The sequence below is a fragment of the Apteryx mantelli genome, chromosome 26 (assembly GCF_036417845.1).
Source record: "Apteryx mantelli isolate bAptMan1 chromosome 26, bAptMan1.hap1, whole genome shotgun sequence".
NCBI lineage: Eukaryota > Metazoa > Chordata > Aves > Apterygiformes > Apterygidae > Apteryx > Apteryx mantelli.
The window spans coordinates 6,147,120-6,172,309 of record NC_090003.1 but is presented as its reverse complement, the minus strand read 5'-3'; the positions used below and the strand labels follow the sequence as shown (position 1 = coordinate 6,172,309).

At 43.1% G+C, this 25,190-nt stretch overlaps 3 protein-coding genes across 3 annotated transcripts in view; 1 reads left to right on the top strand and 2 right to left on the bottom strand.

The window, feature by feature from the left end:
• The window catches only part of PEX14 (peroxisomal biogenesis factor 14), an 80,350-nt gene extending 71,521 nt beyond the window's left edge, over positions 1 to 8,829 (bottom strand). Inside the window, exons 1-2 of the mRNA XM_067310918.1 lie at positions 8,776 to 8,829; positions 1,106 to 1,153 (exon numbers count right to left, since the gene is read on the bottom strand). Of these exons, the coding sequence (XP_067167019.1) occupies positions 1,106 to 1,153; positions 8,776 to 8,811 (84 nt within the window). The 5' untranslated portion in view covers positions 8,812 to 8,829. The remainder of the gene's footprint in view (positions 1 to 1,105; positions 1,154 to 8,775) is intronic.
• A 1,386-nt stretch (positions 8,830 to 10,215) lies between these two features.
• DFFA (DNA fragmentation factor subunit alpha) lies at positions 10,216 to 14,470 on the top strand. Its single transcript, XM_067311139.1, has 6 exons — positions 10,216 to 10,371; positions 10,491 to 10,652; positions 11,139 to 11,269; positions 11,919 to 12,108; positions 12,505 to 12,659; positions 13,403 to 14,470. The coding sequence occupies exons 1-6, from the start codon at positions 10,275 to 10,277 to the stop codon at positions 13,604 to 13,606; spliced, it is 939 nt and encodes a 312-aa protein (XP_067167240.1). The 5' UTR covers positions 10,216 to 10,274; the 3' UTR covers positions 13,607 to 14,470.
• A 5,107-nt stretch (positions 14,471 to 19,577) lies between these two features.
• On the bottom strand, positions 19,578 to 23,802 carry CENPS (centromere protein S). The gene is made up of 5 exons (XM_067311175.1): positions 23,677 to 23,802; positions 23,043 to 23,166; positions 22,254 to 22,287; positions 21,513 to 21,579; positions 19,578 to 20,176 (listed from the first exon to the last, which is right to left on the bottom strand). Exons 1-5 carry the CDS (start codon positions 23,785 to 23,787, stop codon positions 20,021 to 20,023), a joined length of 492 nt encoding a protein of 163 aa, XP_067167276.1. The 5' UTR covers positions 23,788 to 23,802; the 3' UTR covers positions 19,578 to 20,020.
• Between the last annotated feature and the right edge of the window lie 1,388 nt (positions 23,803 to 25,190).

The window sequence follows — 25,190 nt, the reverse complement described above, 5'->3', positions numbered from 1 at the left end:
TCACAAAGCAAATGGTGTCAGTAACAACTTTCAGTAATCTCAGCACAGAGATGTCTACGCAATTAGGAGATGGTACAGTGGTACTAGGCTAGAGGGCTTTTCACTGCAGAGCTTAACAGAATTCATGAACAGCACTCTCATTACATGTGTTTTACTGACCCTTCCCAGCTCATAGTCTTCACTCACATCCCCCTCTTTCAAAAATCACCTCCTGTGTTCTCCAGACAGAGTTACAAGGCAAAAATGCTTTGATGTGACCAGCGCCACACCTTTATGGAAAGTACTCAATTCTTGTCCTGCACTGCTCAGTCACTGACATCTCTCACTGCAAGCAGCTTGTGTTCAGTACGATGACCAAATGAAAACCAGAGAAGGAACTCAGTGAGAGGATAACATGTTTAGGACAGTAAGAAGGGCTAAGAATTTTGGCAAGGTTTTGATTGAGTTATAGATGGTTGAAGAGGAAAGAAAAAAAGAAAAAGAAGATTGTAAAAGAAAAACCCTGCAGCTCAGGAGTCTGGTGGCTCAGTTCCCAGTCTGCAGCTCCATAAAACAAAACAGAGTTCTCTTAATTATTCTCATACACAAAAAATCCTAGAGCTCTTTCCAAAACAGTTCTAGAGTCAAAACATTGGATCACATGCACTGCCAGCTGCCAGACACTTCTAAACTCATGCTGAGTGTATCTGAAAATCAAGACAGCTTGAAATGAGGTCTCTGAGCAGCATAGCTTATTTTATTAGACATTAGCCTTAAAAATCTCAGTTCAAATTATACTGCACAGATCCTTCTTCAGACTCTTTACTAATAAGCGCTGATCAACAGCATACATCGCACACATTTAAGACAGACAGGCCCTGCTCAAGGACAACTCAGTGCTCAGATAAGCTCAGAGGCCTAGGTGACTGGAAAGACAGGAGGTGATGGCCACAGGTCAGAATTCGGAGGTCATCAGCAGGGCAACATGAGGCAGCTTACACCTTGTGAACGAAACACCAACTCCTTAGAAATGCAAAAAAAATGGATGCACAATGATGCAGCAAAGAGAATGACTCATGTATATTAACTTATCCGAAAGAAACAATATCCTGCTTGAAAAACTCACCAGTGGCTCCCGAGATGCTGCATTTTCAGTTGCAGGGCAGGAACCAGACTGTAAAGCAAAAAGAAGAGTGAGGTTATATTGCCACCTGATGGACATAATTAGAAATGCTCTTCTGTTAAGACCACACATTATCTGAGTAGGATTTGGGCAGACACACTTGGTTCCCGATATCAGTAGCAGTTCTGTGATGGACTGAAGACAAAAAGGTCCAGATCACAGAGAAAATTAGTTCCAGCAGTTTCCATCCAAACCAACAGAATTCCCAGAATCAGCAGAACTTGCTATAGGGAGACAGTAGTTTAGTGCCAGAGAAACTACAGAGATGTCACGAGAGAAATTTTCATCTTAAGTCAAATTCTGAAATATGTGCTGCAGGGAACAAACACAGCATGAAGCTGGGACTCCCTCCATTTAACTCCTGGTTGCAACATTTGTCACATTACATAGTATAAGACAGGACATTTCATTGTGTATGAAATGAGAAAAATAACCTTCCTGTCTCATAAGGACCTGATGAGTACTTGATGTCTGCAAAGAACTTTGAGACACTTGAGGGAAGAAATGCTGAAAAAAAACACAGTATTGCTATTAAATTGGATGCAAAGGTACCCCACTCGGACTCTGTGGTTTATTTTCTCCTCTGTAGAAGGACTAAACTTAATCTGACACTGAACTTCTCATGTTTCTGCTATCCAATAAAGCATCCTATGCTTTCTGCACTATTCTTCCAAAGATTTCAAAACACTGGTGATTTAACTAAACCTCACAGCACCTCAGCAACATTAGTTAAAATAGTACCATCCTTGTTTCCCACACAGACTTAAGAGACTGAGTTTCAAGGCTGATGCTGAACACCTCACCTTACACACTAGGAAGGGCTGATTAAGGCAGGACAGCAAGTCAAAAAATGAACTAGATCTAAAATTTGGGAGCTTGCATTCTCCAAGATCACCTATTGCTCATATTCACTCACTCACTGAGAACAGGCATGGCTTTCTAGCAGTGTTCCATGTTTCACCAGAATTAGACTCTCTGAGCTTGTCTTCACTGCTGAAAAAAAGCAAAGTTTGATCTCTGTGTATCTAACATATGTTAGCTCTCCCAAGGTAGAGACACTGAAGTTTTATCACAAAATAAATTTACCCCGATCAACAATCTACTTTCAAATGGAATTCATATGATGTTAAGATTGCCTAAACTATGTTGCTTTCACTGTGTATTTTATCTTAGGAGAGCTGACACATATTGGTTAACCCAATTAATAAAAAATGCAGTTTTATTAGTAATGAAGACAAGTTTTGAGACTCAGAGAAAAGGGGTTCTACTCACTGAGTACAGGCAAAGCTAAAATTTTCAAGTAATACCATAAAATCCTTAAGAGACCTTTTGTCCTCCTGTTGTATGAGTCACTTCCATGCACTATACTAAACCTTTAAAGTCTCTCAAGATTTTCCCATCTGCAAAATACTCAAGAAATATAGATAGAAATAAGTATTTACCACAAGAGGGTGCCAGTAACTCAAATATGCTCCAACCTCAACTGTGTCCAGATACATATGCATCATTACCAAGGTCCAGCTAGATTCCACAGCTAAGCAGTGATTTTTTAGGGAGCCCCCATGTGACATCATGTGCAGCCATCATCATTTTTGTTATTCCGTTGTGTATCTGCTAATATTCAGCCACTAAGAATTTATCTAACATAAATGGTGACCAGTGCAAATATCAGCTTGGACATCATACTGGAAATCACTTTCCCCAGTCTGTATGTGATGGAGAGAATGACATGGTATACTGAGAAAAGGGCATCAAAGCATAATTTTACATGTCCCCAGTTCCCAGCTACCAAAAAGGCACTTCTCTCTTCAGGCCTGTCACTGGATTCCTATTCTTATATGCATGGTATCTCTGCTTTCAAATCTTTTATAGATGGATGAAAGAAAAACAATGGTCTCCCCTTCCTAAAACAGGGAAAACACATGAGAATCAAAAGAAGAATATGGCTTGCATGAGACAGTTAAATGAACCTGTTTAGGTTGTGGATGAACTTATTGGTGCATGTGCTCTATTTTATTTTTTCAGTCAAATCTCAGGACTAACACAGGTTAGTTATATGGCTAATACTCTAAAATATTTGGGCCTGATTCATAGCACACTGAAGTCAGGGAAAGATTCTCATCAAATTCAGTCAGCACCAGATCAGAACTGCTGAGAAGCAAAAATCCTGTTGAATACTTTGAAAAATACATACAGCTGTTAACTAATACTTTCATGGAATTATTTCACCAACCATTTGTATAAGTGTTGAATCTTTTTAAGAATATGCAAATTTTGCTCTTGGTAGCAAGTTTCAAGAAAAATTCAAAGCATTTTACAATACTACTTTAGCTGACTTTACAAAGAGAAAAACAATAGTTGTGATGAGAAAGCAGAACCACAAAAAAACCATTCCCCTGCACTAACCACCACAGACTATGCATCTTCAGAAAATTCCTAGAGCATCTGAAGTCCTAAGTAGTAGAGCTTATATGTTTTGCCCTCAGAAGCTAAACTGGTATTTATGGACTGCCAGTCCACACAATATTTGGCCAGCCTAGGAAACTGCCCAATGAAGGATCTGAAATGAAGCCTTGGAGAAAACATGTATTATATGGATAGGTAAGAGTCTTGATCCTGAAGATAAATACTCCAATATTTTACTTGACATCTACTTGTAAATAGCCTGACGACATATATTTGATTAGTTGGACAATTTATGGCTGTATTGGCCAAAGCTACATTTTTAAATGCACGGACAGACCTACATTTTCCTTCCAGCAAAATTTCCAAGTACAAGGCATCGTGCAACAGCTAAGAAACTAGCGTTATAAGGCAAGGGACAATAACCCTCCAGATCACAGAAGTTATGAGACAAGTCAGCAAAGAATTCATCCCTTCCATGTGATGGCTGTTCAATAGCCTGTATGTAATGGAAACAATGGATACCACAGTACAGAGACCAAGTATTTGTATCACAAACTATCCTTTAAGGCAGACTCAGCAGGGAATCCAGAGGATAAACAGTCAAGAGCTACAGGCAGGTGGGGAGCAAAATTTACCCATATATTGGCTAATGCTGCAACTACAGAAATAAGTCTCTGGAGCAACAAATCAGGCATATTACCTCTTTAAAATGTTTTAATTTCTTCCTCACATGAAGAAAAAAAATGCAGCTCAAGTGGGTATAATGAAGCTTTAGAAATAAAATGAGCAACATTTGGGCCTTTGTGCACCTCTCGCTTCCACATTAAACCACATGTAACACCATCATCAAGTATGAAAAGTGTTAGAACACCAATGCACTCCATTCACATTACCACCTCTCCTTTCTCAGTCTCTTGCATCAAAATTAAATGTGATATGTCTTTAGCATATGAGCCTTCCAGTTTTATATAACAAACAAAAGAATCTTGCATACAGAAATCATTCTGCCTATCTTGCCTTAGTGGCTGCACTACCATTTTGGTGCCAAGCCCAATTCAGCCATTGACTTTAACAATTTCAAGCCTTTTATGACTCACACAGACAGGCTGCATACTGACTTCTAGGTTACAGGAGTCTCAGCTTCTGCACGTAATTATACAGATAATTAGGCATCATTTTGTGTCCCAAACCAAACAGCTTGTAAAATGTCAGACATGGTTATCTAAATCAGCAACATTACTGCCAAGTATTTTTAAGCGTTTCAGTTTCTCTAACACTACAGGGATTCACAGTTAAATGGAATATTGGAGGCCAGGGTTGCTGGCTTGCTGAGCCACCAAGATTCACCAAATACACTGCCAAAGTATTCATCATCAAAGAAATACTCATAGCCAAGAAAAATCAGATAACAGTTACTGTATTTACAGGCCACATCATCCTCTTGCTCTTCCCTTATTTTTATTATTAAGAATATTCACAGAGAGACAAGATCTTTTCTTCTGTTGAATTTTTTTAGTAGAGACATTGCTAAAAGACCCAAGGAATATGATTTATAAACAAAATGAAATATTTCAAAATCTCTGGTAGAAATGTTTATGGACTCTTCTATAATTCTATCTCTGTAAATCATTCAATTTGGGCTGCAACACCCCCTCCCTTGCAATGCTTGAGGCAATATATTAATTCATGAGAATGAGAAAACAAAGCTAAGCAAAACAGACAATAAGCCAAAAGGAATCTGACACTCCCTTTTCCACAGCTAAACTAACTAGATTTGTGATAGGAAACATGATAGGAACCAAATATAAACATATGAAGCAAGGTAGTGCTAGTACTCCTAGCCTTAAGTTGAATGAACAATAATAAATAAACAATCATCATCAGTGATAGAAAGTAAATATTTTTTTTAAGTTCTCTCAACATTTAGTGTGTAATGAGCACACCTTCTTTTTATTCACATTGATACCAGTGTCAAAACTGCAATGGCCACATGAGAGGACTGGCACTTACATTTTGTTATACTAGTAAAGATATGTTCATTATTTGGTTTTACTCTGGAATTGTCCCCTTAAGCACCCATCTACTGTGCTATGCATTCTTCAGTTGGAGATTACAGCTCCTGTTTCTGGCCAATCCTGCAAGGTCCTCTCAAATCTCATCCAAGCCAACAGAATCTGAGAGCATTTAACACCTCTCAGCTCAAGTTCTAGATGAGAACATGTGACCGATGTCAAAGACGTACTCGAAGGTGGAGGTTGGGTATACCATCACCAAGCACTGACGGCCTTGAACAGGAGCAAAACTTCTGTCTCGACACAAGTGCACAAAGTTGAAAGTGGGGGAGGAGGGAATGTAAAATAGAAGCAGGGCTGCTCCTTTCGGTGCGTGTGTGGAGGGGCTAAGGATTAGCATGGCTATTCTTCAGCTAAACTTGACATTGCCTCACATACCTGAAGCAAGGCAAATTGCCAGAGGTGCCCTTTAAACAAGCTTTGCCACTAATGAAGTCATGACAGGTCAGGAGCCAAACGATGTTCAACTAATTTGTGATTGCATGAGAACCTAGCATTTTTGCATATGGTGTAACAGAATCCAGCAAGAGAGGGGTTAATTGACCACATTCACCTGCAGTGGATTCAGACTGTCTTCCTCCTTCTCAGCCAGCTAGATGCAAAATAGTCTCTCTGTGGTGAAAAATTACTTTCCAGCAGCCTGTATGCAGAGTAAGGTATTCTGTCTTCCTCAAATTATTCCTGACACAGAGAGCATAGAAAGCCCATTTTTTACTGTGGAGGCAGTGACAAAGTGATTTTCTGAAGCCTTAAATTTAAAACCCAGGGGGTTCTCCTGCTAAATTTATGAGGCTTGCTAAAGATTAAGATTTTTCCAAACGTCAAGCATTCTTTTGAGGTAAAGCAACACTAAACAAATGTTTAAAAAAAAAAAGTGAAATGGGAGGATAGCATATCCAAACTCATGAGATCCTGAATGTTTCTTAGGCAACCACATCTGCCAATTTACCAGATTTCTTTCTCAGAAGCCTATAGTCAATAGCCCTGCAGACTGCCCAACTGGCTTAGAGATCAGTCTCAGGTTGTTTCAGATTTCCTCCTTCTGAAGGCATTCAGTCACAGCATGAAGAACAACCGATCATAATGCCTGCACCTCAGATTGTTATTGATGAAGGCATATGACCAATGCAAAACTGCCCAGCAAGCCCACTGTCAGTTTGCTAACATGACCTTTCACAATTTAAGAGATGTGTACTGGTTAGAGTATGAATTTTAAACATTTTATTTCAGTTTAGTTCAATCTTGTTCCCTACAAACTTAACTTCTTCAGTGCAAAATAAAAGAATCCACAGAGAGGCTCACAGTGATTTAGTCAAAACACCATAGATTTGAATGACAGTGCATAAAAGCTTGTTGGTGGCAAACTTAGCTCTGTTTTCTTCCCTGCTGCTGAAGTATCAGACCTTTCATCTTCTGTCCACTCTCTGCCCCCTCAAGGATGATTTTACAAAATTCCATAGACATCACATACTCGGGAGTCTATCAGAGATATTGGTGAGATGAAAAGGGTCCCAAAAAGTCACTAAATTGAAGGTAGAGTTTGCAGTGAAATTGAAGTTACGTTGGATCATGAGCAAGACAGTGCAACTGCCTGGAAACCTACAAAGTATCCAACTACACTGTCCTTCCACTTTCCCCTCTGGCTCCGCCATTCATTTCAGGTCCTAGTTAAAAAATCACTGGTGTTTTTAGTATGTTTCTTGAGAGTGTATCCAAACCAGTGAACTCATATGTCCCTTTTACCATTCGCACTCAGTTTTTGACAATGTTTATACTATGTCTGCCATTGTTTTGCCCTTTTATACTGTTGGTTCAAGAACCTTTTTTCTCCCTTGTTGTTCCTGTTGAATATGACATTCTATCACAACATTTTGTCTAATTGGTACTCTACCTCATTTAAAAACCCAGCGGACACATGACTTGCCTCCTTTCCCTCTCTCTGGCTGCTTTTTAATTCAAATACTTTACTGAATTTTACATACAGACACAAAAATTAAAACATGCCTACTGTCTAGGGACCTAGCCTAAATGGCTCTTCCAATTAGAACTGCATTTGGCTATTGTTTGGCGAATTGTGCCTCATATCAGTTCATACTACCACACAAGGCAGGAAGCCAAATTACAAAACCAATTCCAACAAGATACAAAGCTCTGAGACTACTCCAAAGTACGCGGAGTCAAAAACAATGCAGAAAATGCACAAAACCACTAAATACGATGTCTTGGTCCTCCCCAAAAGACGCTGGACATGACGAAGCAACATAGTCTCAGTTGGAAAGGGAGCTGCTTGCAGTTCCTCCTGTTCGAAGCTGGCCAAAGACATTTTCTGCATGATGCCAGGGCACCCACCACTCTGCCCACCAAAAACCCAGACGCCTCGGGGGAAGTAGCAAAAAGGGCGAGCGCAACATACATCTTGCGGAGCCGCTGTCCCCGGTCGCCTCGGGTCGGGCGCCCTCCTCCTTGTAGGGGGCAAAGCTGCCGCACGCGTCGGGCGCGGGTGCCCCCGCCGGGGTGCCCGGCCATTGGCGGCGGCACGCTTCCACTGCTGCGGGGGGGCTCGGGTCACTCACAGCTGCGCCTGCGGCAGGCGCCCCGCCGCGAGGGACCACTGGGGCGGCGCGCGGGCGGCCGCTGGCGGCGGGGCACGCGCCCCCCTCACAGCGAGTGACTGTTGGGGCGGCGCGCGGGCGGCGGGGCACGCGCCCCCCTCACAGCGAGTGACTGTTGGGGCGGCGCGCGGGCGGCGGGGCACGCGCTGCGAGTGACCGTTGGGGCGGCGCGCGGGCGGCGGGGCACGCGCCCCCCTCACAGCGAGTGACCGTTGGGGCGGCGCGCGGGCGGTGGGGCACGCGCCCCCCGCCGCGAGTGACCGTTGGGGCGGCGCGCGGGCGGCCGTTGGCGGCGGGGCACGGGCCCCCTGCCCCCGCCCGCGCGGAGCGGAGCGGGCCGGTGGCACGGCGCGCGCCCCCAACCGCCGGCCGCGCCGGCAGGAGGCGGAGGGGAGAGTCGGCACAGCAGCCCCACCTCGCCCTCGCCCCGCGGAGGCCGCGGCGCCCTCGCCTTGCCCCACCCCGCCCGTCCGATGCCACCCGCCGCTCGAGCCGAGCGGGCAGAGCGCCGGCGCCCATGTACCTGGCTGGGTTGCTCTGCTTGCTCCGAGGAGGCCATCTTCCCAGACCCAGCTAATTCATCCACGCCCAACCGATGGAACGCCCTCACCTCCGTTCCCCCCTCGCCTCACGCGTCCCCACCGCCTCGCACTCGAGACGGAACGAATCAAACTCCGGGGCATAGATGCGCCCTGCTGGGAACGACTCCTGCGATGAGTTTCCGGCCTCTGCAGCCTCCTGGCGGGGCACAGGCTTGGGGGTGGGCCTAGCTCGGGGCAAGTCCGAGAGTATTAAACGCCCCGAGTATGAAAGCGTTCGGGTTGCAGTGCTAACTGACGCCAGGGGCACAGGTCACTGGGGGCCCGGAGGGCATTCCCAGGAGCTGGGCCTGACCCCGCGGGCAGGGTGTCCACAGGGTGGGTCAGTCCTGCCTTTTTGTGAATGGAAAGTGGGTCAATTGAATGGATTTCATGAATAAGGTGAGGGGATCGTCCCTGGGATGAATGATTTAGTACCTGGCCCTCAGTCAGGGCTTTCTCAGCCGGTGGCTTGGTGGAAGAACGGCAAAAGCCATTCCCCTGCCATTTCATTCATTGACAAAACACGCATTGATTTCGGTGGTGCAGCAGCAGCCCTTGGCACATGACTTCATTGTTTTTGTTTATGCACATAACTATTTATTATTCATTATTATTTTACTGTTATAGCTCCCAGAATTGTGCTGGGTGCTAAGAGGCATGAATAATGGGTCTGATTTTGAAAACATTTGTGCAAGTGACTCACTGTACCCAGGACTAATTGCATGAGGAATGCCTATTTGCTTTTGCCTGTAAGGGCTCCCACCTGAACGGGGCTAGACTGATATATGCCAAGGCAGATTTATTGCATACCTGTATTTTTTCTATTCCTATTATAATTTTACAATCAGTATATTTGCCTGCAAGAGGATGTATTATTTGAGTAAACCTATGTTTTCCATTACGCATATTTTAATTATTTTAATAATTTAATTGTTTTACCGGTAATTAAAGAGTTGCCAGCACTTAAATACTTTTTTTAGTAAGCTTCCTTTGTAAGTCCTTGAACCTCAAACTTCTGCAATCATGATTCTCTCTAAGGGAAAATGTAACTTTCAGGGCAGCTAAAAGGTTATGGTATGCACAACTCACAACCAGCACGCAAAGACACTTATTATTTAAAAAAATTATCAGCAAGCAAATTCTCTCTGGCGATTTTTATTCTCGGGGGCGCGCTGTCTCCTCGCCGGGCTGGATTTAACCCCCCAAACAGACCCGGCACCGCGCACGGCACCGGAAGTGTGTGTGTGGGGGGGGGGGGCGTGCGGCGCCTTTAAGGGGGCTGGCGGGTGGGTGGTTCCCAGCATGCCCCGCGGGCGAGGCCAGGACTACAGGTCCCGACGTGCTCCGCGGCCCCGCCCCGTCCCGGCGAGCACCGCGCCCGCCCCGTTCTAGGAGCGGCGCGGCGGGACGCGGGGCCGCGGCGGCAGCGGCGGGCGGGGCCATGGCGGCGCCGCTGAAGCAGTGCCTGGTGCGGCGCAACGGCGCGCGCGAGCAGCACGGCGTGGCCGCCTCCTGCCTGCGGGAGCTGCGCGACAAGGGTGAGGGGCCGGGGCCGGGGCCGGGGCGGGCGCTCGGCCGTGCGGCGGCTGGGCAGCGAGCGCAGCGCCCGCGCTAGGCCCGTTCTCGTCTCAGCAGCGTTTCTTCTCCCGTCCCGCAGCCGGCGGCCTTCTGGCTATCGACGAGGCCAGGGCGCCCATCACCTTAGTGCTGGCGGAAGACGGCACCATCGTGGACGACGAGGACTACTTCTTGTGTTTGCCGGCTAACACCAAGTTTGTGGCGCTGGCCAAGAACGAGAAGTGGTCCAGCAAGAACTTAGGTACCCTGCGGATGCGGGCGCGTGGAAAGGGAGGGGTGCTTGGCGCACGCTTAGCCTAGGTGCGCGTGTGTGCGCTCGGTGAAATGGGACCGACTCTGGTAGCCCAGGAATGACCCGTACAGCCCTGTTCCTTACCCTTGTAAGGAAAAGGATCACGTGCTGGAGGACTTGTCCCTTCGCAAAGGAGTGAGCAAAACAGCAACCAGTAAGAGCTGTGAAACTGGAAAGATCCTAGGGGCTAAGAATGAAGACTACCTACTCTAAACCGTCTGGTCAGCCAAGCAGGGAGGTCAGGGCTAAGAGACACGACGTTCAGCAAACGGCAATTTAAATGCTCTGTACCAGCAGTACAGATTTCACTGCCCAATTCTGACACTGAAGAACCTAAACAGTGGTAAACAGCTTCAGAGAGGAAGTCATGACTCTCCTTCCTATTTTAGTAACATTAAAGTTTCCATCTTCTGACTGATGACTTTTTTGTGGCAGATGGCGGTACTGCCTGGCTCTCAGAGTCTATGGATGAAGTGGACAGTGCTGTAGAGAAGTGGAAGCAGCTGGCCAGGCAGCTGAAGAATGACCTGTCTAATATAATCTTGATGTCTGAAGATGACCTCCAGGTACAGTGGGAAATTCCCTAATTGCTCTTTTCTGTCCTTCTCCTCATCCATTTATCTCAGTAGACAGCAAAGAATCAAATAAGGAAACAAAGTATCTCAAGCTGAAATTCAGCTGCTGTTGTCTGGCTGTGATGCTGGAGTCAAGTTCCTCCTTGAGGGGAAATATTTGTTCCCCTGGCAGTGCAAGCGTCTGAGAAGGATGTTCTTAATCATTGCCCCTCACAGCATGGCTTTACAATTCTGCCTGTGGAAGGGGAAAAGTCAGGATCTGCCTTTTTGTCTTCTTGCAGTCTGTAGCTTCCCAAATGCCAGACTCTGTTGGCTTTCCTTTCTGTATTGCCATGCACATTAACAAGTGGTACTTTGATTACTAAGAGTTTTCAGGATTTCTGTTCTAAATCCACGATTCCATACCTTCCTGAATGTCTCTTGGCTGCTGGTAAAGAGTGCTGGCTGGTGGAATACCACTACAGCCACTCATAACCAAGCTGACTTGCTATGACATGAAAACCTTGTAAAATATGCAGGGTTTCCATGAAGGTAGAGGCTCTGGGTCACTCGGGAAGCTTGCTGTTTGTATCGTAATCGGTGTAATAGAATGAGTTACTAAATCAGTCTATGTAACGGGAGCCCTCTCACTGTTTTTAAGGTGCTTATTGATGTACCATGTTCAGACTTGGCAGAGGAACTTGAGCAAAGTCAAACCCAAATCCAAGTTTTACAGGACACCCTGCAGCAGGTGCTGGACAGACGAGAAGAAGAACGCCAGTCAAGGCAGCTCCTGGAACTCTACCTAGAGGCCTTGAAAAATGAGGATAGTATCCTCAGCAAAGTAGCAGGTAAGGGAGTATTAGGTTGCTAGAGAAGGAGCTTTTCAGAGAAGACCGAAGTGGTTGAGTGGAATAAATAAGGGGAGGGGAAGGACTGGAGCAAGTCACTTGCTGAGCAGCTATTAATGTGGTTGATGTAATAGCAGATGACCATAATAATTCTCTCTCTGGGTGAGACTAGGAGTACTTTCACTGCTGTGTCCCACCTCTCACAATGCCCAAAGCTAAAGACTGGGGAAAAGCTTAACTCATATGGTAATCTTTACCATTACGGATTTCCAAAGCTTAGAGGTCACATCTAAACACTCGCATTATATCTTATTAATCTCAAAAATAAAGCAGTTCAGGCAACAATTCCTGTCCCATGTTTATGTCACAGGCTATAATGATTCTGTTACTTTTTAGAATCTGAAACTGTACCAAGAAAGGAGATGGATGTGGTTGACACAGGTACCAGCAGTACAGGCATTTTGGCCAAAACAGCACTCAGTGACCAGATCCTTGCTGCTCTGAAAGAGAAACCTGCCCCAGAACTCTGCTTGGACAGTCAAGATTTAGAGGTGGGTGAGAAACAACCATCTTCTGGCACTCCCTCCAGAGAGAAGGTTACGAGGGAAGCTGTCCTTACCTCTGGAGGCTCTACTATCAATATATCTCAATCTCAAAGTGATGAGATTCAGTCTGTTTCTGCACTTCAGTAACCCCCTTCCCCTGCTTGAAGCTCCTCTGTAGTATCCTGCTGACACTCTTCCAAATACTAGAATTCATCCCTTGAAAAGCTACAAGAATCTTGGTTTTGATCTCTTCTAAATCTTGGTAATTTGGTCAGCCAGTACTTCAGCTGTTTGACCAGCCTGTTTTTTGGATGCAGATGCATCTACCTGTATTTGTTTTATATCTCCAAATCAAAATAAAGGCTGCCTTATTTTGGAAAATCAGTGTAAATAAACCCATAACTTAAAAAGGAAAAAGTCTAGGTAAGTTTTAACCATTAAAAAGTGGTGGGGTTTTTTTTTCTGCTACTATGAACTTGCTACTCTAGCTTCTCCCTACTGTAGAAACTAGGTAACTGCTTTCTGATAGTTTGCACATCTGAATATAGCTTCAAGCTGTGTTGGTAAAGTTTTAAAGAGGAAAAAGCACTGTAGCCCAAATGATAGAAAATGTAAGCCAGGAAGTCATTCTAAGCCAAACTGCTGCCAGTATTAAACAGATGCCTCATTACTCCTGTTCTTAATGTGGGTAGAGGGGTTAGTGGTGGAGGAGCATCAGTAGAAGATTAAAAATCGGTCTCTTATTACAGCTGGTTTTCAAAGAGGACACAGAAGCCCTGGCCTTGGCTCTAAGCTGGGACAAGCAAAAAGCTGAAGCTCTGCAGCAAGCCTGCGATCAGGAGCTCTCTAAGCGTCTACAACAAGTGCAGACTCTACATTCCCTGAGGAACACATCAAAGGGCAAGAAAACACTACCTTGGGGAGACTGGCCTAGTTCAAAACGCAAAAAATAAGGCTGTGTAGCACTGCTTCAAGTGTCAAGGAAATACAAGTCTCTTGCATTAGAACCAACACAAGCAAGATATGTCCTGGGAACCACAGTTTGCTGGTCATACTGTGGTCTGGCTCTAGACAACTAAAATCTGGACATTGTCCTGAGGCTTAAACTCCTATGATGACTCAAATCATGTGTAACCAAAGGGATTTTGACTCTGCAGAATGCTAGAACAATGGTATTGCTAAACGTAGCATGCAAGGGTTCAGCTCTGAATACTGGGTTGTGAGCCAGAAACTTCCATCTGATAATACTGGATCTATCCTCTGAAGCCTCAGGCAATTTGCTTACCTTGTCTTCCTTCCTTTACAATGAAAATGGTGGGAAAATATCTACCTCACAAGGACACTTTGAGGCACAGTTAATGATTAGAAAGAAGGCACTTTGAGGATTGCTCACTGAACACACACCGCTCGTTCTTTGGTAGGGTTTATTGTGATTGGGTCTAGTTAAAACTGTCATCATGCTTTTTTTTTTTTTCTTCCCAGTTGCTGTCTGGCTCTGAGCTCCAGCCTGGGATCTAGGAACTTGAATTCTCATGCTAATTTCATCAGTGAAAGTAAAATTAAAACCCTTTAACTTCCTTGCTGTTCCTGCAAGGTACTTCTGCCTCTTGGGTGCAGTACAAGCACTAATATTTCTAAAATAGAGCAAAAGTGGAAATGCTTTTTTGAAAAGCTCTGGGGCATAAGTCTTGTATTGGGCCTGTCTGTATTCCTGTCTTAATCATTGGCACAGTAGCATGACGCTTTTTGTATTAACTGGCTTAATTTTAAATTGGTTGAAGTGGTTTTTCTAATGTCATTAAAACCTTTTTACCATACTGTTGGACTAGTTTTGATATTCCCACTGGCTGCTATGATTAAAGAATGTGGTGATAAGTACAAGATTACCTCAAGGATAGAGGGAGAAAACTTGTATTTTGCCCATGTCTCCTTAAATAGAAGTATTCTGTATTTAACCTTTCCAAAGGTATTATTTAGGTATGGTGCATGTTCACATTGGTGACACTACGCCAGAACCCACTTAGCTCACAAAATCTCTTCTCCTGTGAGAACAGAAGATGTAAATGGAAGAATCTGAAAGGTGAGCTGAAAAATTGCTTAGAATGAGTTTTACTAGGTGCAAATGTTTCTTTCAGTTTCATGTAAACCCCACTGATTCAACATAACCTTAAATGGTGCAGGATGCCCATCAGTGAGTACTGCTACAGCAGGCATTCAGATAAACCCATTTATACAAGTATTCCAGTTGAATTATGGCACACTCAAACTACCAGTGTAACTGCAATAAACATTCTAACCAGTTCTAGTGCCCTTGAGCAAGTGAGCAAAAATGTGGTCTAACTTCTAATGAGATTACCCATGTGGAACTGACTGGAATTAGAGCTAGTTACATAGCTCAGAACTTTAATAAGAACAGTGCAGGCTGTTAAGTACCACCCAGTATTTGGGGGAGGGGGGAGCTTGCAGTCAACTTTTTGGTCAGTCTGCTTTGCTAGAGCAAGTAATAATATTATAGGCCATGGCAGGTAAAGAGGTTTCCTGCTGCTTTAAATAGTTACTTAAGATGTTCCTTCTATTACAAGCTTTTTAAGTTCAAGGCTTTCTGAAATAGCGTATTTGTCTGTACTTTAGCAGCATTTTTGAAGCATGCTCTATCATGCTCTGTGAAGCTAATTACAGTAGCTACCAATTTAAATTGAGTGCAGTGAGCAAACTAGATGTCAGCAGGCTTTTTCTGTGACCTCACTTCTCAGCTTGCAATTACCATTCTTCCTATTATAAACCCTTCTGTCACATCTTGCTCAAAGCTGAAATGCTTTTGCTTTTTTCCCAAGCTCAGTTTAGCAATGGAAATCTTCTTGTTCATGTTGTATAAGACGAAAGAAGGGTTTCACCTGTAGCAGTTTCATATATATGTAAAATAGCAGATAGCATAACTACTTTGATCCTGCACATATTAGGAATATTTAACTCACCTACTTGCAGGCAAAATTCAAGATGGAGTCACAGAGACCATGTTGATCCTTCTGGCAGGAAGGCAGTGATGGTCCTTCCAACCTAGCCTTAAGGGAAAAAAATTGAAACCTTTCTTTGCTTTTTTTCCTCCTTTTTTCCTAGAGTTAGAACTCCTCAAATGCCTGCAAATCACTAAATACTGCAATTCTCACTACAGAATTATTATAAATGCTATCTTAAATGTGATACTGCTGATTGTATTTACCTTACTCCCCTAAAATCCTCAGCAGGATTAAGTAACAGGTATTCAGTCTTACATTTGATACTGTCAAGCTACAGTGCAATGTGGTGTTTTCTAGGGGCATAATCTTAATGTAGAGGAAAAAGGGGTGAGAAAAGGTTTAATTACAAAGAGAAGGGATTAGTTAACAGGTAAGAGCACTCACTGGTAAGTGTCTTGAAAGAGGCAGGTACTGCTGCGGCATCATTAAGCAAATCTGCAGTGGGGTACCATGTTAATAAGAGGAGGAAAACCTAGAAGAAATTGCTGATATTTCTGGGCCACAAAGTACATCTGTGTCTTATTGACTGACCAGCTCTGACAGCTTTGCAGAAGCTTAATTCTTCAGAGCCATCCTCTCAGGTAGAGATGGAGGTAGGGTGCTGCTCTTTGCATCCATTTGTTCTGTTAGTGCTTGCAGAAGAAGCAAGCATTCTTCACAGGTAGGAGGAACAGTAACTCTTTAAGTGCCTGATGAAGATGAGGTTTCTTAGGGGAAAGAAAGTGATGGCTTGCTTCTGGTTAATACACAGAAAATAGAGCTACAGTTCTTTTCCTAAGAATATTTTATACCAGTAATGAGAACAGCAGTAGTCTGCAAGATTGTCTGCCGTGAGTTGATGACCGCTTGGCAATTGTGGGGAAGTTGCTACTAACTCACTGTAATTATGCTTTGCATGGACTACTTTTGTGGTAAAAACTAGTCTGTCAATTAGTCAGTTTGAAATCCAAAAGAACTGAGTATCTGGAAGGTATTAAGCTTGCCAATTTATGTGCTTTTTTAAAACTTATTCTTTCTATTCTTTCTTATTTCTTCCTTCTTTTCTTTTCTTAGTGTAAGTGCCAAGAAAGAAGAAAGATTACACATTATTGTGTCAAAATAAGATTTCTTACTGTTTAATAGTAATCTTGGATGTTGCTTGCAACAAGTATGTAATATTTGACTCTTCAAAGTTCTATTGCAGTCAACATCCTTCAAACCTCTCCACTGAAAAATGAGAGGTGATTAGCTAAAAGGCTAATAGACTTCAGTGCTGTATCTCATCCTGTAATTTCTATGAAAAATCATTTCTTAATGGTCAAGTTTATATACTGCTTCTTGGATCTTTTTCAATAGTACAATCAATTGAATGAGTCTGAAAACTCCTAAAACATCTTCATTTAATGATTTTTTTAAACCTAACAGTTCAATTAACCTTATAAATTGATTTTTTTTTTTTTAAGCATAGACTTTATTATAGATCTTTAGATCATTACATTACTGAGACTCAATTCAGTGCTAGAATCTCTTGTCTCTGGTAACAAAGAGCTGCCACCACATCTATTTGCATAGCAAATGATCAGAAAGCATTTCAGTAAACCAACTTTAGCTTTCAGCCAGCACCTGCTGTACCCAAGTTGTGTATATGCATGTGTGTTTGGGGAGGAAGTGACAGAGGGAGACTTTAGACAAGGATAGCTTCTTCACAGAACAGAGCTAACAAACTTTGAGACATCTCTGTTCCTGCCATGTTGGTCTTACCTTGTTCTTAACGACCTCAAAGGAAAACAGGTCTGCTGTGTGATAGATGGACTTGAAAGATAGCTACTGTGTTATCCAAAGGTTCAAATGCTTCTACAAGCCTAGGAGTCTTGTGAAAGCAGTATCAATTTTCTAATCAAGAAAGGAACGGGATAAACAATAGAAGCAAATCAAATACAACTGGGCATGTCTTTAACCAGACCCCTACCTAAGCTACTCCTTCAAAGATAGAACAGCGTGGACAAGAGCAATAGTTGATACTTGATCATTCTCTGCTTATCTTGCCCTTTTTCATATAAGTTCTTCCTGTACTGGAAGCACACCAGCCCCATTGTTCAGCAGTATTAAATCAGTGAGAAATGAAGTACGCGGTGACAGATATGTATAGCATAGTGATTAACAGAGCTGTACAACAATCTCCTTTCCCTGCCTGCATACTTACTTTCTCCCTAGGACTTTGAGTTTAGTATTTTCTTACAGTTCATATCTTTTTAAAGATCAAGTGTTGATAAGCAAGTCAGGAGAATTTACCATACTCTGTAATTGGATTTTACCCTAAATTAGATCTCTGTTTTGCAAACCTAAAAAGTGTATTTGATATTCATCTAAGCTGCACAGACATTATGTTGACTAAATAAGCAAAAATTAGTATTTCCTTGCTCTTGTTCCTGTAACACCTGAGAAGCTTTCACTTTTAAGTAGGGTGACAAAGTTCCACATGATTCATGAGGATGGATTTTGCATGGGGGCTCAAGATGGAGGGATAGAGCATGGAGGGAGGTCTAAAGTATGGCCAGAAGACCTGTGGAAACCTAGGATGGCTGCCATTTAGCTCTTTTCAGGGTAGAAGTTTTAGAATGTCAAAGCCTTGAGTGCAACAAATTTTCTTCTCCCTTCCCTTGTCCAAGCTGACAAACTTACCTTGCAACAGAGATTCATTCACAGCAAATCCATTGCTGAAGAAGGAATAGCCTCAAGGAATGGTGTTCAACACTGCAGTATTGGTATCTCCCTTAAAGCACCCTGAATAACCTTTTGCATCTGGTATGGAATCAGGCTGAGGACCAGAGTATATTAAGGTAAATAAGACCTCATGTACCTCAGGAAAGCAAGTAATTAATGTGTGGTGTCATCAAAAAAAAAAAGTGATGTGAAAAATAAGCTGCAGATGTGCCAGGAAGAGACTCCCTGTTGATTACAGGTTTCAGAATTGCTACAGTTTATCTATCTAGGCTTCATCAGTCAAATTATTATTCCAAAAGAAGCTGTACCTCATCCCTATAGAGCAGAGCAGCTTAGGACAGGGAAAAGAGAGGGTACGTGCAAGTGTCAGTGTAAAAAATTTCCCATACAGAGCCAGGGATTCACACTGCTCCTATTTTCTTCTGCGCTGTAGCACTTGATCTCATTTCATCAATATTGGAGAGTTACAGCCCCTAACAAGCCTATTTTTTCTCCCTGTCCACTACTATTTAAATACCTTTTACTACTAAAGAGCTCAAGTGCAGACCTAGAATAAAAGGGAGCACCTATTAGGAGTCCAGAGTGTTACTCTTTTCCAACCTGTCACGTACAGCTGAATGGTTCTCAAGTCTGGAAACTGTACTCAGCTTTAAAGAGAGAAGGATTATAAACAAGGAGCAATGCTACACCTAGAAGTGCTCCACTGTGAGCAAAGATATTCTTCAATTTTCACCTTTCTTTATCATGAGGAAGTATTTAAGGGCTGAGTCTTGCTAAAATGAGAATCTGATGGATTTAAACATGTCTTTAGGGAATAGCCCTAACCTGTCTTCTTCAGGATTGGAACAAGTAACTTCAAGGAAGAGATTGTCTCATGGGTCTAGGGCTGAGTAAAAGTTCCAGTCTTTCTTCTTCCGCTGCTTAGTTTAGGCTATCCTAGGCAAGCATCCTCTCACTTTCTGAAATTTCTCATGCAGATCTTAATCAGACACCGATCCTCATTTCTGTAGGCTGTATCTAATAACTTGTATCCTTAAATCTGCTTTTTCGTTTGTTTTTAAATTAACCAGCACTTGATAAGTCTGTATCAGTCCAGCAGAGGGCAATGGTGATATATTTCAGAACACCATTAAGGAGGCCATATTACTTTAGTAAAATTTGTGTCATGCAACCTATTGAAAGAGAGGATGGTACAACAGCAATATCACAGGAAAAAGTGACAAAAAAAGCTTTAATTATCAAGACAATACGTGAGAGACATGCTACTAAAAAAAGGGGGGGAAAAATACCGAAATAAAAGTATTAACAACAGAAGCAAGGAAGAGTCACACAATTAGTGGAAAAACTAAGTATCAGCATGGAGGGAGGTGCACATACTGAAGTTTTATGCTCAGTAAGAATGCTTTGTTCTAAATTCGTTAGATAAAGGATTTTTTTAATGACATATCTCTTAGTGAGCAATTTAGGCAATTTTGTCTGTAAACTTTGCTGAATTCTGACGGTCTTCAGCTTTGGAACTAAAAAAACAACTAATCACATTCACCTAAAAGATTAAAACTTCAATGCTGCTGCTAACCTGCAACAGCAATCTCTGACTGCACTAGGGTAATAAGATAAGATGATTAGAGAAGTTACTTGAAAGGAAAATCATGCCATGTTGGAATCTTCGCTTTCAGCCACAGCTGCTTCTTGTTCCTCAGAAATTCTCCCTGCCTTTGCTGAACTGGACTTCTTTTTCTTCCTCTCCTTTTGCTCCATGTTACTTGATACAAGTTCTTCACTCTTCTGTGTGATATACTTTAGCTGAGAACAATAAACTAGTCAGTCATCTAACAGTGAAACTTCATTTGTTCATGTATCTTAAGAGAAATTAACTGGGCAAATTCTTATTACCCCCCCCCCCCAAAAAGTAATTTCCAAAAAGGATGATAAGCATAAAACAGTTTTAATTCTTGCACAATGCCCTCAGTCTAAGCTGGATATCTTTAGATATCTGAAATGCCTTGCCAGGACTAGGATTTATAAATGTATGTTACATCCACCACTAGAACCAAAACAGCAATGTCACTGGTTATACAGAGTAGTAGTTTGCAGAGATATAATCTAGAGACAGCACAAGAGTCCTCTGGACTCAGCTGAAATGAACAGCAGCTGATAGCTGGAAACACAAATCTCAGCTCCAGCGTTTACCATGCCTGCGGAAGTGAGTTTATGTCGCATATTCCAAATCATAAATGGAAGGGAAAACCTACTCACATAAAACTAAAATTAGCACATGAAGTATTCTTGTAAAGAGGTGTGTTAATTTGCACATATATTCTATTTTTGAATAGAAGCGTCTGTTCAGACTGTATAGTCCTTAGAACCCAGAGAGGTGCATTTTCTGTTTTTATGCCATGCTGAATACAATTTTGGTGGTTAACAAGTATCAAATAATGACAAGGGTTTCCTCTTTGTGAAGACACTGTCCTCTTCTTCACGTCAAAAGTAAGCATTTACAGGTACGTCTTAACACGTCAAAAGTAAGCATTTACAGGTACGTCTTAACACGTCAAAAGTAAGCATTTACAGGTACGTCTTAACACGTCAAAAGTAAGCATTTACAGGTACGTCTTAACATATGAATGAATGAAAGTCCACTGGATTTTATACAGACCAGCATAGGAGAGAATACAAACAACAAGGTGAACCATCCCTATATTAATGATGTTAGGAGACTCCGCAGCTCACAGAAGACTCAAGCTATCCCTGACTTTAAGTTAAAACAAAGAAACAAAACATCAAGAAAAAAACCCAAATGATTTACTTCCCCTATTGACAATGCTGCAACATGTCTGTTTATTGCATTTTTGTACTTGGAACCTCAGCAGCTCTGTTGTAGCCCAAACATTCCTGTTGAATTGCAATCAGATCTATGTCCCCATAGTGAGGCATAGCGTCAAGACGCAGAGCAAAAAATCAAACAAATTGCTAAGAACTTTGGTTAGGAGACAGTCTTGCCCATCTATCTTCTGTAAACCAGTGAAACTGCTTAAGCAAAAGTTGCTTCATCATTTATGGCCTTCATTCAAATGCTCTTGAGAATTAACCAGTTGATTTAAAGAGAATGTTGTGAGAAAGAAAATATATTTAATCTCACCAAAGAATTGCTCCTTCTAGCCAAAAGTTTCACATCTTCTGCAGTGACTGTGCTTCGTTTTGCATGCCTGCATAAAATTAAAAAATTAACCTCAATGTGTTTGCCAACATTATGTTATGTGAGGCCTTAAGGCATGTAATTGAGAACAATAACTAACAGGACTAAATAGGGACCCAGTAAACCACATGTGCCCATTTACTCTAAATATAATACACAGAAGCCTTTTTACAAATGTGTCTGTGTACACCTAAATTCCCACACTTCTGTGTAGAAACACATTAGAACTTAGCAACCAGCACATCAAGCATCACAGCTCTTATTTCCCAGTAGGTTACTGGGTGAGTTTTGACTCGGAGCACCAGACATTAATTCCTTAAAATATTCCCTTGCTTCCTTGGAGCAGCCAGATGAAATATAGGCATGCTAGTAAGCATCTGCCACTCCCACATCATCTGGTACCATTATATATCAACCCATTTGACAATTAAATGAAGTCATTAATTTAGGATGAGGAAGAACAGAGGGCACTGGTGGAGGGATGATGGACTTCTCTGAAAAGTCATAAACAGAGAGAATTGTGGTGGTTTTGAAGGAAACAAAAGCTTGACCTGCATTTCACAGATAGGCCGACAGAACCCTTTGAAACTTGAAGTACAAGAGATATTTTAAAGATTATCCAGTTACTTGAGTGGCATGCAAGAAAAGTAAGCCTTTGTAACAATCAAGTGTTCCAGTACCTACCTTGCAAACATTTCAAGATCTTTTGCAAAGTTTTCTGGAGGGAAAAAAAGAGAAAGACACCACGTATTTTAAAATGCTCTGAGTAGAAGAAGATACCTATTACACTTCTATAGCTCTTACAAAGGTCAAAAATACAGCTGAGATGTACAATGCCTATTTCACAGAGGATGTAGGAACAATGAGGCTGAAGAAGGGTGAACACATACAAACAAATACAAAAAAAAGCCATGTACACCTGTGTACAAACTGACAGGATGTTCTTCATGCACAAGCCACTATGCAAGATTATTAGCTATTAAATTCCTCCCCATATAAATTATACATTTAAGATCTCATCCTGAGATACTTCAATAACTCCCTGGTGTAGCAGGGATGTAGATTTGTGCTAGTGCATGCGAGAATTTCCAACTAGATGATCAGACCACCAAACAGTATGCTCTTTCTAAATTCTTATACCTTAACCCTCACCTATTCAGAAAAAAAATAGAGCCCATTGCTTTACATGCAACTGCTGATACAACTGTGCTACTGAGAATCAAAGCAAATTATGAGAAGCAATCATAGCTTATGTGTCACTTCGCTGCACAGGGGGTGGCCCACACAGAACATTTCACATGCATTTCAATGCTCTTTCCAGTCCTGAAAAATAAAATTAGTATTTCTTGTACTTTAAAAAGTGTGATGCAAGAAACAATCCATCAGTGATAACTCGTTTCAGCACTATTTTTTTTTAAAAAGCATTCCATCTCCAGCAATTGTTCTTGAAGGGATACACGCAAACTTCTGTACCGCACTGCCTGAAGGTGATCTCTGAAATAGCTGCAATGGTTTGTTTGCTGAACTGCATGTCTTTGTCTTCTGCCACATCCTGACACAGACAGCCAACGGTGTAGTGAACTGCAGCTTTTAGCCTCTGAAACGATCCAAAATAATTACAGGTCAAGTCTCTATAGGTGGGTGTATCCGCTCGTACATGAATCACAACGACAATTTAAAAGGAAACAACATAAATCACCGATCAACCGCACAGACCCCCAAACCCCTCCACAACGCCCCATTCGTCACTCAGCGCCCGGTGTGAACGCAGTGCTTTAAAATGCAAACAGGGACTCCCCTGCCTCCCCGTGTTTAAAATTAACACGAACAACAACACCCCCTCCCTCCCCCCCAGCAAACAAGGGACGCTCGTTCCGCTGCTGGAGGTGCCGAGCGCCGAGCCCCCACCGCCAGCGAGCTGACGAGAGCCGGCGGCGCCTCTCCCGTCACAGGCGGCGCCCGCCGCCCCCCGCAGCCGGCACGGCGCAACGCGCCCTTTGGGGCCGCCGCGGCTCCATTTTGTGCCGGCCGGGGCTTCCCCCGGCGGGAGGCGGCGGTGGGGACCGGCCCCGGCGGGAGGCGGCGGGCGGCGGCGGCCCGGCCGTACCTGGATGAGCAGCTGCCGCTCCTCGCCGCCCGCCGCCTCCATGGCGCCGCCCGAGGCGGCCCCGCGCCGTTTCCCGCCCGGCGCCGCGGGGCGGGGCCGCGCCGCCGCCATGTCGCGCACACCCCTCCCTCGCCCCCCCACGGCGCGGCGCGGCCGTTAAATAACGGCTGCGAGCGGCGGGGAGCCGCGGTGCCTAGGCGTTAACAACGCCTGCAGCACGCGCGCTGCTCTTCCACCCCCTAGAGATCGTCCCTGCATCACCAGGTAACGGCAACTATCAAACGGAAGCTACCGAAGGAGATGCAGAGCTCATGTCTCCATACATCCCTCCTCCCTGAAGAGCTCAGCGCAAATGCGCTTACCCGCAAACGCTGCTCGCTCTCGCTTAGCGGGTATCAGAGCCCCGCACAAGCGGATGCCAAACGCAGTAGATTTTTCTAAGCACTGATGTAGATTGGTCGGGAAATCCCTTTTTTCCCCTAAAACGCAACACCTACACACACAAAATTACAAGATTAGAACGCAACTCTCTGGCAAAACTATTCCTGGCTCCCTTCTTCACCGTGGTAGTTTCTAACGCAGTTTCAGCTGGAGGACTTAAAACACAAGTGCTGGGGCAAACTGACCACTAAAATATTCATGACCTTAAGTTACCACCATTGCCTGCAATTCAAGTAATTTATCAGTTAAGTGGCATGCGTGTAGTTATTTATTTTTAAACAGAATTCCTAGATCTAACAACACATTCTGAAAAAAAGTTGCTTTAATTTGAAACTAATCTTTTGCTAGTCATACTGACATTTGGTCAATAACTACTAAATAGCTAAGTATCTTAGCAGAAATAAATAAAAATCAGAGCACAGCACAAAATTTAACACTTGACATGTTTTAGGAAAAAAAAGAACAAGCACTTAGGTGAATTTTCACTAGTCCTGAGGATGACTGGTCGTGGACTGGGGGGAAAGGACATCAAATAATTAGGGCCAAGTTTGCATCCTACTACAGACATTTTATTTGCCTCATGGCAGGAGGCAGCAAAAAGTAGGAAGGTTTGGGAAAAAGACTTACCAGAATGCAGATAACCCAACAGTTTTAAGCTCAGGCATAGACTGGGAACTTTTAAGTTAGGACTTTACATCCTGGACCTGCATTCCAGTTCCTCTGCGATCCATCCCACCCTTCACCTTTTTATGGAAAGCAAACAGAGCTCACAGTGTAAAACACTGTGTGCAGGTGAACACCCAGGAATTAAACTTTAGGAACCAAGCTACACCTCCTGTTACAAATAAATAACAGCATACCAAAGCCCTTTACCTCCCTGGAATCGTGTGTCGCATTATTGTGCGGACTGTCTGCCAATCTCCACTTTAGCAATTACTGAAATGCAGTCCTCTCTATCTTGATCCCTATGAGCTTATGCACTATAATACAATAAAAATATTATCATATTAAAATGATTATATGAAATACTGTGCAAAGACATTTTTAGACAGATTTGGGCAGCAGCAGAAAGA

Coding starts and splice junctions, on each gene's coding strand:
- CENPS (XM_067311175.1), bottom strand. CDS start 23,787: ATGGCGGCGGCGCGGCCCCGCCCCGCGGCGCCGGGCGGGAAACGGCGC. Junction 22,288..23,042: donor GATCACCTTCAGGCAGTGCG/GTACAGAAGTTT, acceptor TTTTCCCTCCAG/AAAACTTTGCAAAAGATCTT. Junction 21,580..22,253: donor GATCTTGAAATGTTTGCAAG/GTAGGTACTGGA, acceptor AATTTTATGCAG/GCATGCAAAACGAAGCACAG.
- DFFA (XM_067311139.1), top strand. CDS start 10,275: ATGGCGGCGCCGCTGAAGCAGTGCCTGGTGCGGCGCAACGGCGCGCGC. Junction 10,372..10,490: donor GCGGGAGCTGCGCGACAAGG/GTGAGGGGCCGG, acceptor CCCGTCCCGCAG/CCGGCGGCCTTCTGGCTATC. Junction 11,270..11,918: donor TGTCTGAAGATGACCTCCAG/GTACAGTGGGAA, acceptor ACTGTTTTTAAG/GTGCTTATTGATGTACCATG.